The 12526-nt window shown below is 44.6% G+C and overlaps 1 protein-coding gene across 5 annotated transcripts in view; it reads right to left on the bottom strand.

Annotated features, from left to right (window-relative positions):
* KIF25 (kinesin family member 25) overlaps positions 1-12526 on the bottom strand; it is a 207949-nt gene that overhangs the window by 60472 nt on the left and 134951 nt on the right. For 4 of the 5 annotated variants that reach the window (XM_068231807.1, XM_068231810.1, XM_068231809.1 and 1 more), the window contains one exon: positions 9009-11342. The exons of the other annotated variant lie outside the window; for it this stretch is intronic. In XM_068231807.1, coding sequence (XP_068087908.1) covers positions 11209-11342 — 134 coding nt within the window. In that variant the 3' untranslated portion in view covers positions 9009-11208. Of the gene's footprint in view, positions 1-9008; positions 11343-12526 lie in introns of those variants that run through there. 5 annotated transcript variants of the gene reach the window in all.

Here is a 12526-nt window from a genome sequence, read left to right as displayed (position 1 = left end):
CAGAGATATCATGAAATGTATGCAAGATTTGTTGATAGGGGATATCCAGAAGAAATTGTTACGGCTGCAAGGAACAGAGTTGAGCATGGTAACAACAGTGGTAGATGTAGAAGGGATAACAAGTCAGAGAATACCCTTTGTCACTAGATTTAACACGCAGAGTGAGAACATAGCAAAAATCATTAAACGTCATTGGTATCTGCTGACAGATAGTTTTCCTGATATTGAACAATTTAGGAATCCACCTATTATTGCCTACAAAAGAGCGCCAAATTTGAGAGACCGTTTGGTCCGCGCTGATGTGGGGAGTGATGTTAGAGGTCGGTCAAAATCTAATCGTATTGGAACTTTTCTGTGTATGAATTGCGTACACTGCAGTTCAGTAATTAAGGGTGATTATATCACCCATCCCCATAGTGGTATTAAATTTAAGTTAAGGGATTGTTTTACGTGTGATTCGGCATATGTTATATATGCACTAAAATGCCCGTCTGGTTTATTATATATTGGCCAAACGACTCAGAAAATTAAAAACCGATTACCATCGCACAAACATGCGATTAGAGAGTCTTTGACCGACCAAGCCGTTGCTTTCCATTTCAAACAGGCCAACCATCAAGTCAGTCAGTTAAGGTATATGGTGATTGAACAAGTGGGGCCCCTTAGGAGAGGGGGAGATAGAGTAAGGAGATTGCTATACAGGGAGGCATACTGGATCAAAAAACTTGATACTATGGAACCCCGGGGACTGAACCTGGAATTGGATCTGTTACCATTCATTTAATATGATTTCTTTAGATGTGAAATTGCTCCATGTATGCGATCTGAGATAGGACTATCTATATCTGGTACTATCTTATTTTATGTGAAATACAGCGAATGTGATATTCATTAGTAGGCATAGTGTAGAACTATATGACTTTACCTCTTTGATCTAATTCCATACAGTATGTGGTATGTGTGTTTAATCAGGGGTGCATTATAATAATGTGCCCATAACATTGGTGTGCAATCTGATCTATAGAGAAATTAAGTATTCTCTCCTTTTCCTGCCCTTCTCTCCTCTGTCTGTACCTTTTTGGTTACTTTGCCTTAGGTTGTAACTGTATATGTGTTACGATTGGCTGCACTGTTTACATGAGCTGTCTATATGACGTGAGTCTCCCCCATTGGTGCGGGCTACAGGGACACGCCCCATTACATCAGCAACACAGAACGGCGATATTCTCGCCGCCTGTGTTTGCTGTTGCCCAGGATACGTGGGCGGGGACGCGTGATGCTGCCTCCGCACACGTCACGCTTGCAGGTTCCTCATCAGGTCCGCCGGTCTGGCGGCCTGGTGGGAGGCGTAGCAAGACGTTCCTGGACACAGAGGCTGTCCCTTGCTGCCCGTTTTGATGGTGAGTGTGGGAGGAGGGTGTATACATATTTAAACATACCTATTGGGATCAACCAGAAGAGTTCCCCATCAGGTCCGCTCTGAGGACGGACCATATGATTGGACATAACATGTGTATGCATTTTATTGGTGGATTTGCCAACATGCTGTGTATAAAAGTGCTGTGTATGTCAGAGTGTGTTATACTGCAGACAGCTTTGCTTGATAAAGGGGCGGCTGCCCTGAAACGTCGCTATAATAGCTGCCTTCTGAAAATAAAAGAGCTTATACTTTCAAATATAACACCAGTATAAGCATATTCTATGGCACTGATAAAGTATAGAGACAGTTACATGATAAAAACAAGGGTAATACAAAGCCGTACAGTATACACGGTACTCAGAAAATCTTACAGTTTAATGGAACCAAGGCACGAAACAAGGTGGAGTGTATGCTGTGGTGGTCTGACTTTGTAGGGAATGATCTTGCACTAATTAATGCCATAGGTCAGATTGCACACTTACCTACATAGATTATCTTGAGAGACTGAGTGGTGAATAGAATGTAGAAGGGAGTTTCAGAGGAGAGGAGAAGGTTGTGAGAAGTTTTGTATGGCAGGTGTGGGAGGAGGAGATTAGAACAGATGAAAGGAGAAGTTTGTTCTGGAGCAGAGCAGTGGTGCTCGGATAATTTCCGTGATCACAGAATAGCAGTGATTTACTAGCATTTTCTCACTATTCAACTGCCGAATCAATTCTGGATCACGGAAACCGGCCATGGAAATTCCGTGATTGCAAATATTTACAGGGCGTCTATGATTGCAAATATTTGGAATTCGGTTACGGCCTTGATCGTGGTGGAAATCCGTGATTAGGTTGTGATTGGGCGAAAATGGGCAGATTTGACATCCCTGGGCCAATCAGAGGCCCCCAGCCAGGCCCTAGCAACCAATCATAGGAGGGGAGGCTCTGCCCTCCCCTCCTGTATATAAAGTGGGTGCCATTTCCAGAGCTCCGTCCTTGCTAGACTCTGTGGCACCGAGAGGATCATTTCCAGGCCATATTGTACATCAGCAAGAGCGTTTTCAGTCCTTACATTGGCCTTATACTGTATCTGATACTTGTACTCAGCTAGCTAGCCAGTGAGTAATTACTTGTCAGCCCCATGCTTGCTGTGACATCCACCCACGAATGGAAGCCACGGATGCATGTCATTTTTTGGGCAGCATTATCATGCTGTGGTACCACCAGTGAGGTGCCATGGTCGTTATGTGCTGCCGCACTGACCGCTTTAGTCCTCGTCATGTTCTATTTCACTACCAAAGTCTGTGTTCCCACCGCCAGCGGACAACTCTGCTGCCATGTCATTGCTATCGCTGCAAGGAAAAAAAAAACACTTACAAAAACCTCTCTGTGTGTTTTTGTGGCGTTCGCCATTCATCCTCCTCCAGTGGTACAATCACCGCCAGGTGCCATTGGGACTCACCTTCACCACTGTGATTGCTTAAAGTGTATTTCCCTGTTTAAATGTGGCTATTAATTGGTAATAAGTGGTTTTAAAGTGTTGATTTACGGTAACTTTAAAATCCATTTTAAAAGTTGTAGCCCCTTATCACCTTTATAAGCCATGCAATTTGGGGGATTGTAGCATGTATGGGGGCCTTGCTATTAGCTTAAATCGCTTTTCCGTGAATTTCTGTGATTGCCTCATTCACGGAATCTGCTTCGAATTCGTGAGTCGTTTCAAATCACGGAAATTAATAACAGAATTTCAGGATTTTTTTTCAATCATGACCGAATAGTCGAATCTGTGATTAGGTGGTATCCAAGCTGCACTAGAGCAGAGATATTTTTGGTGGTATCCTAGAATTAATTCTGCAATGCATGAAGGATCTGCATTTTGGAAAGCGTTATTGGATAGATTACAAAATAAAAACAAAGGTGCAAAAATTAATAAATAAATAAAAGTGCACACACATAAAGGAGCCAAAAAGGATGTAGGGGCTTGCATTATGACCAAGCATTATATTAATCTATCTTCAAAAGAAAGGTCATATAGTCAATTTTCTTCTGTTAAAAACTTACAGTCTTTAATATACATGTGTTGGTTGTTCACATAGCAGTATAAACACATTTGTATAAAATAAATATCAATACAAAATATATAATACAAACTTGGCTCATTTCATACTAATTAATGCATGACTTCAGTGCCTGTCACATTTCATAGTTCTATTGCCTCAGAGGCGCAACAATTAGTCGGTATCCATTTGCAATAGCCACCAAAAATGAAGAGGCTAATGCTGGGTACACACTATGAGATTTTTTGGGCCGATTTACTGTTAGATCTATTATTTCCAACATGTCCGATTTACTTTCAGATCGATTTCCGAGCATTTTTCGATCTATTTCCTATTCAAGTGAACGGAAATCAATCGGAAAATGCTCGGAAATCGATCGGAAAGCAAATCTGACATGTTGGAAATAATTGAGATTTTTTGGCTGAGATTATTTACAAAATGTCCGATTTGCTTTCCGACCAATTTCCGTTCACTTTAATAGGAATTAGATTAGAAAATGCTCGAAAATCGATCGGAAAGCAAATCCGACATGTTGGAAATAATAGATCTGACAGTAAATCGGCCAAAAAATCTCATAGTGTGTACCCAGGTTTAGAGCACACAGTCAATCTTCCTCTACTACAGTAAAGACTATGGTCCTTATTCAATTAACTTTTTCTCCTAAGTTTTCTCCTAGATGAATGTTTCACACCTTATCAATACAATGCCTTTAAAACCACTTATCACTCCACTACAGTATAACTACGTCCGTTCTGGAGCCTCACAGGTCAAGCCTGCGAACCCAGTAGTCCAAGGGTTCATCGCTGCTCACAGTGTCTACATCCACACTTAAGGCCAGGTAATCAGCTGCCTGCTGGTCCAGGCGTTGGTGGAGGGTGGGATCCGGAAGCGCTAAGGCGAGGCGTTGGACTAAAGAATGTCCGACATCACCATGAGATCGCTGGAGCGTCCTGTCCTTGCCTGCGTGGACATGGGAGAAGGATTACTGGCAGTGGTACCTTTATTGCGTTGTGCTGTGACATCACCCTTAGGCTGCATTTCCACTTGTGCGGTGCGGAATCGCCGGGAAATCACCGCAGACGAAATCGCATGCGGGTGCGATTTTACATGCGTTTTTTTCCCGCGATTTCGCATGCGATTTCGCATAGGGTAGTAGGTGGGCGATTTTAACCATGTCACTGCCTGTGTAAATTAACATTACCGCCTATGCGAAATCGCATGCGAAATCGCGGGGAAAACCGCATGCGATTTCCCTATTAGATACATTGTATGCGATTCGCTTAGCGGTGTGCGGGGAGCAAATTCTGATGGCTCTGCCGTGCAAGTGGAAACAGGCCCATCCACTTGTATTGGCTGTGCGAATCCGCAATGCGAACAACGCATGCGGATTCGCTATAGTGGAAATGAGCCCTTATATGCATTGTAAAGCATACTTGCCAACTTGTTCTGCATGTGCTGCATCCTTTATGCCTTCAGGTGAGTTGGTAACATGTCCACCACTTTGTGCCTATACCGAGGGTATAGTAACGTTGCCACCCATTACAGCTCATTACCCTTGAGTTTTTTTATACGGGGGTCCCTCAACAGGCTGGACAGCATGAAAGACGCCATTTGCACAAAGTTGGATCCAGACATACTCGCCATCTCCTCTTGCTTTTCCTCAGTGATGTCAGGTAAGTCCTCCTCCTCATTGGCGTACCTAGGGCATTTGAATCCGGTGCTGGTTATTATAAGACACCCCCCACCCCACCCCCTCCCAACTCCTCCCCACCCCCCCCCCCCCCCAAAAAAGGAGCAAGTGTGGCATACTAAGCGCGCCACGGTGAGTAATGCCAGGTATAGGTGCTCCCTGTATAGTAAAGTGGGCAGCATTTCACCAGAAATCGTAAAGTGGGCAGCATTTCACCAAAAATTAACATAAAGAGAGCAGCATTTCACCAGAAAATAATCGTAAAGTGGGCAGCATTTCACCATAGAATAATCGTAAAGTGGGCAGCATTTCACCATAAAATAATCGTAAAGTGGGCAGTATTTCACCATAAAATAATTGTAAAGAGAGCAGCATTTCACCATAAAATAATCGTAAAGAGAGCAGCATTTCACCATAAAATAATCGTAAAGTGGGCAGCATTTCACCAGAAAATAATCGTAAAGAGAGCAGCATTTCACCATAAAATAATCGTAAAGAGAGCAGCATTTCACCATAAAATAATCTTAAAGAGAGCAGCATTTCACCAGAAATCGTAAAGTGGGCAGCATTCACCAGAAAAAAGTCGTTATGTAGGCAGCATTCACCAGAAAATAATCGCTATGTGCGCAGCATGCACCAGAAAATAATCGTTATGTGCGCAGCATTCACCAGAAAATAATCGTTATGTGTGCAGCATTCACCAGAAAATAATCGCTATGTGCGCAGCATTCACCAGAAAAGAATCGTTATGTGCGCAGCATTCACCAGAAAATAATCGTTATGTGCGCAGAATTCACCAGACAATAATCGCTGTGTGTGCAGCATTCACCAGAAAATAATCGCTATGTGCGCAGCATTCATCAGAAAATAATCGTTTTGTGCGCAGTATTCACCAGAAAATAATCGTTATGTGCACAGCAGTCACCAGACAATAATCGTTATGTGCGCAGCATTCACCAGAAAATAATCGTTATGTGCGCAGCATTCACCAGAAAATAATCGTTATGTGTGCAGCATTCACCAGACAATCTTTATGTGCACAGCATTCACCAGAAAATAATTGCTATGTGCGCAGCATTCACCAGAAAATAATCTTTATGTGCGCAGCATTCACCAGAAAATAATCGTTATATGCGCAGCATTCACCAGACAATAATTGTTATGTGCGCAGCATTCACCAGAAAATAATCGGTATGTGGGCAGCATTCACCAGAAAAGAATCGCTATGTGGGGAGCATTCACCAGAAAATAATCGCTATGTGTGCAGCATTCACCAGAAAATAATCGTTATGTGAGCAGCATTCACCAGAAAATAATCGCTATGTGCGCAGCATTCACCAGAAAATAATCGCTATGTGCGCAGCATTCACCAGGAAATAATCACTATGTGCGCAGCATTCACCATAAAATAATTGTTATGTGCGCAGCATTCACTAGAAAATAATCGTTATGTGCGCAGCATTCACCAGAAAATAATCGTTATGTGGGCAGCAGTCACCAGAAAATAATCGCTATGTGGGGAGCATTCACCAGAAAATAATCGCTAAGTGTGCAGCATTCATCAGATAATAATCGCTATGTGCGCAGCATTCACCAGGAAATAATCACTATGTGTGCAGCATTCACCATAAAATAATCGCTATGTGCGCAGCATTCACCAGGAAATAATCACTATGTGCGCAGCATTCACCATAAAATAATTGTTATGTGCGCAGCATTCACTAGAAAATAATCGTTATGTGCGCAGCATTCACCAGAAAATAATCGTTATGTGGGCAGCAGTCACCAGAAAATAATCGCTATGTGGGGAGCATTCACCAGAAAATAATCGCTAAGTGTGCAGCATTCATCAGATAATAATCGCTATGTGCGCAGCATTCACCAGGAAATAATCACTATGTGTGCAGCATTCACCAGGAAATAATCACTATGTGTGCAGCATTCACCATAAAATAATCGCTATGTGCGCAGCATTCACCAGGAAATAATCACTATGTGCGCAGCATTCACCATAAAATAATTGTTATGTGGGCAACAGTCACCAGTATATAAACCTGTAAAAAAATTAAAATTTACTCAACTGGCCGGCTTCACACACGCAGCTTCCCGAACGATCCTCCAGCGACGATCCTCCTGCAGCACATCTCCTGCGCTGACAGGCAGAGTGCAGGGCTACGGGAAGATGGCGCCCAAAGACCTGTACTGGAGACACAAATAGTCTCCAGTGCAGGGCTTCGGCAGCCATCTTCCTGTAGCCCTGTTCTGCCTCCGAGACCCAGGTGAGGGAGGGGGGGATCTGTCCCCCCTCCCCGCCGCTGTCCCCCACCCCTCCTTCTAGCACTGCTCTTCCCCTTTCGTGGGGGGTTGTGGCCACACCCCCCTGGCTGTCAGTCACCAGGGGCGCCACGCCCCCCTGCGCCCAATGGACGCCACGGCTCCTCCTCCTCCCCCCAGCCACGAACAATACCACGGGGACGTTGAGCGGCACAAGCCCCCTGCGACGCCTGCTGAGGTTGTTCTTCTCCCGCTGCCTCCTTCTCCTCCACAGAAACACATTCCTCATCATCCGAGTCTGACTCCTCTTCCCCACACGACTCTTCGTCCTCCTCCCCCCTCTGTGCTGCCACAGGTGTTGAGGAAACATCTGGTTCTGATGCAAGTTGCTCCCACAACTGTTCCTGCCATAACGGTTTCTCTTCACGCTCCTCCACAGCTTGATCCACCACTCTACGCACGGCACGCTCCAGGAAGTAAGTAGGGGATCAAGTCGCTGATGGTGCCTTCACTGCGACCCACCAGGTTGGTCACCTCCTCAAACGGCCGCATGAGCCTGCATGCATTTCGCATCAGTGTCCAGTTTGGGGGCCAGAACATCCCCATCTCCCCAGATTGTGTCCTTCTACTGTAATTGTACAGGTACTGGGTGACAGCTTTCTCCTGTTCTAGCAGGCGAGAGAACATGAGCAGGGTCGAATTCCAGCGAGTCGGGCTATCACATATCAAGCGTCTCACCGGCAAGTTGTTTCTCCGCTGAATGTCCACAAAGCATGCCATGGCCGTGTAAGACCGCCTGAAATGCCCACACAACTTCCTGGCCTGCTTCAGGACGTCCTATAAGCCTGGGTACTTTGACACAAATCTTTGAATGACTAGATTGAACACATGTGCCATGCAGGGTACATGTGTCAGCTTTCCCAAATTCAAAGCGGAAAGGAGATTGCTGCCGTTGTCACACACCACGTTGCCGATCTCCAGCTGGTGCGGGGTCAGCCACTGATTCCACTTGTTTGTTAAGAGCAGCCAGGAGAGCTGCTTCAGTGTGACTCTCCGCTTTGAGGCAAGACATGTCTAAGATGGCGTGACACCGTCGTACCTGGCATGCAGCATAGGCCCTGGGGAGCTGGGGCTGTGTAGCTGGAGAGGAGATCGCGGCACCAGCCAAGGAGGAGGAGGATGACGACAGCAAAGAGGATGTAGCAGGCGGAGAGGAGGTGGCAGGAGGCCTGCCTGCAAGCCGTGGAGGTGTCACAAGTTGGTCCGCTGCACAGCCACGTACTCCTTGCTTGCCATCGGTCACCATGTTGACCCAATGGGCTGTGTAAGTAACGTAGCGGCCCTGACCGAGCTTGGCAGACCAGGCATCCGTGATCAGGTGGACCCTTGACCCAACGCTGTGTGCCAGAGATGACACCACTTGCCTCTCCACTTCACGGTGCAGTTTGGGTATCGCCTTTTTAGAGAAATAATTGCGGCCTGGCATCTTCCACTGCGGTGTCCCAATGGCCACAAATTTACGGAAGGCCTCAGAGTCCACCAGCTTGTATGGTAACAGCTGGCGAGCTAACAGTTCCGCCACACCAGCTGTCAGACGCCGGGCAAGGGGGTGACTGGCAGAAATTGCCTTCTTCCGCTCAAAAATTTCCTTCACGGAGTGGAGGAGGGTGGCTGTGAAGGTGAAAGGGAGAAAGCGGCTGAAGATGCTGCTCCTGAAGGAGTAAGAGAAGGATGGTGGCTTTTCTTTTGTGTGTTTCTTTTGTGTGCTGATTTTCCTCAGGTGCTCTTCCCATTGCAGTTTGTGCCTTTTCTCCAGGTGCCTTCGTAAGGCACTTGTCCCTACGTGGGTGTTGGCCTTTCCACGGCTCAATTTTTGCTGGCAGAGAGTACAGATGGCTTTGCTCCAATCTGAGGCGTACACACTAAAAAATTTCCAAACCGCTGAGGCTCCCTGGGGTGATGGCACTATGGTGGCCTCAGCAGCTGACGTTCAAGGGCATGTTGGCTGGCTGTCTATAGGTGGCGATACATGGTGCCGGACGCTGCCACCAGCTGTTTCTGACGTTGAGCTCCCCCTGCTTCTTTCAACAACTCGTCTCCTCCTACTCCTCTCTGACTCCCCCTCTGAACTGTCCCCCTGCTCATCTCCTCTATTGGGAACATATGTGGGATCCGTATCATCGTCATCATCATATTCATCCTGCTCAGCTTCGCTTGCCTCAGACACCTCCAAAACTGCACCAACAGCAGATACTTCATAATCCTCATCCTCACACGTTACGTCGTCCATAGTGTCGCCTAACTCACACATATGAGGTGGTGTAACTTGCTTAGGGCCTTTATCTTGTTGTTGCAGTAGTGGGCTGGGAATCAGTGATTTCACCACCAAATAACTCCTGCGAAGTGTCAAATGCAGCGATGTGAACACAACAGCTAGGTATATGCTGTGATGAGGTGGGTTCACTGAACACAACAGCTAGGTACAGTATATGCTGCGATGAGGTGGGTTCACTGAACACAACAGCTAGGTATATGCTGTGATGAGGTGGAATCACTGAACACAAAAGGTAGGTATATGCAGTGAGGTGGGTTCACTGAACACAACAGCTAGGTATATGCAGTGAGGTGGGTTCACTCAACACAACAGCTAGGTATATGTTGTGATGAGGTGGGTTCACTGAACACAACAGCTAGGTATATGCAGTGAGGTGGGTTCACTCAACACAAAAGGTAGGTAAATGCAGTGAGGTGGGTTCACGTAACACAAAAGATAGGTATATGCAGTGAGGTGGGTTCACTCAACACAAAAGGTAGATACATGCAGTGATAAGGTGGGTTCACTAAACACAACAGGTACTAGGTATATGCAGTACTGGGTATTACAATGTGCACCTGTCACACAGGTAGTCACTGAATGTGCTGGGCCTGGCTGGCAGTGGCACACACACAGTATGAATTAGCAAGGCTGTCTATGCAACACAGGTGTCAGTGGGACACACAGAAAAAACATAGATCACAAGAACAAGATTAGCTCTCAAAAGAGCTGTTGTGGGGTGCTATTTTAGCAATAAGAATCAGCCAGGAGCAAGCTAACAAGCTTACTAGAGCCTAACTAATCTTTCCCTATGAGAGTCTGCTAGCTGCTTTCCGTAATTACTGTCTGCAAGGGCACGAGTGACTGTAATGGCCAGCGCTTCCTGACTTATATAAGGGGGGGAGTGGCTCCAAGAGATAGTGTAGCCTAATTGGCTACAATGGGTCTGCTGACTGTGATGTAGAGGGTCAAAGTTTATCCTAAATTGTGCACTATGGGGGCGAATCGAACTTCCGCAAAAGTTCGCCGTCGTTTGCGAACGCGAACCACCGGAAGTTCGTCTGGAGCCGTTCGCCGCCGAACCATTCGGCCCATCTCTATTTCTAACTTCAATGGTAGTGGTGATGCAAGACTCAGGATACATCTAGCACTCAAAGTAAAACTACAGTTTTTAGGGGTGCACTGATACTTACATTTTTCATGGTGAAAAGTTTGTCATTTTGAAATGAATTTTTGTTTACAGATTTTATTTAATTTATTTATTTATTTTGCTCATTTCCATTTCAATCAACAGAAGAGGCTCTGTTTATCAGAAAAAAAATCTGAATTGTTAACCTTCTAATAAGTATGCCAGAACTCCTCAGCAACATCCTGCAGTCAGTTACAATACTGAACACACACGGAAGCTTCTCATATACTGTATGTAGTGTATAGTGTGAATATGATAGACAGTTTGAAGTACTATATTTGGTTCAATGCCTCTTCTTCACAGGTACTCGAGGCACTTGGCAGGCGCGTGTTCCAAACCCCAGTGTCTGTAGGGATTCTGTTATGAACTTCTGACAAGGGGAAATGCACAGCATTATCAACAGTTTGGCATCACCACCTGAGGTAAGATAAATAAAATATTAAGAAACTTTATCCAAAAAGTTTGGCAAAATTTCAGATTTTCACACATCAGATATTAGAAGAGCATATCCTATTTAAAAGCACCTACAGTATATGTATGTTAACTGGTTCAGCCCCACAGTGTCGAAAACCTCATGCATCCGAGCAACGTTCACCTCCCATTCATTCGCCAATAACGTTATCACTACTTATCTCAATGAATTGATCTATTTCTCGTTTTTTCCAACACTAATTAGGCTTTTTTTGGGTGGTACATTTTGCTAAGAATTATTTTTTTCTAAATCCATTTTAACAGGAAGATTGAGAAAGAAATGAAAAAAATTCATTATTTCTCAGTTTTTGGCCATTATAGTTTGAAATTGATATATGCTACCATAATTAGCCACTTGAGGACCGTGGGCTTTACCCCCCTTATGGACTGGCCACTTTTTTTCCATTCAGACCACTGCAGCTTTCAATTCAGTTTATTGCTCGCTCATACAACCTACCACCTACATGAATTTTGGCTCCTTTTCTTGTCACTAATTAAGCTTTCTTTTGGTGCTATTTGATTGCTCCTGCGATTTTTACTTTTTGTTATATTCATCAAAAAAGACATGAATTTTGGCAAAAAAATGATTTTTTTAACTTTCTGTGCTGACATTTTTCAAATAAAGTAAAATTTCTGTATACATGCAGCGCGAAAAATGTGGACAAACATGTTTTTGATTTTAAAAAAATGCATTCAGTGTATATTTATTGGTTTGGGTAAAAGTTATAGCGTTTACAAACTATGGTGCAAAAAGTGAATTTTCCCATTTTCAAGCATCTATGACTTTTCTGACCACCTGACATGTTTCATGAGGGGCTAGAATTCCAGGATAGTATAAATACCCCCCAAATGACCCCATTTTGGAAAGAAGACATCTCAAAGTATTCACTGAGAGGCATAGTGAGTTCATAGAAGATATTAATTTTTGTCACAAGTAAGCGGAAAATGACACTTTGTGACACAAAAAAAAAGTTGCCATTTCTTCTAACTTGCGACAAAAAGAAAATTAAATCTGCCACGGACTCACCATGCCCCTCTCTGAATACCTTGAAGTGTCTACTTTCCAAAATGGGGTCATATGTGGGGTGTGTTTACTGTCCTCGCATTTTGGGGAGTGCTAATTTGTAAGC

Source organism: Hyperolius riggenbachi, chromosome 4, assembly GCF_040937935.1.
Source record: "Hyperolius riggenbachi isolate aHypRig1 chromosome 4, aHypRig1.pri, whole genome shotgun sequence".
NCBI lineage: Eukaryota > Metazoa > Chordata > Amphibia > Anura > Hyperoliidae > Hyperolius > Hyperolius riggenbachi.
Note: the sequence above shows the minus strand (reverse complement) of the source record. Positions and strands in the feature narration are given on the sequence as shown.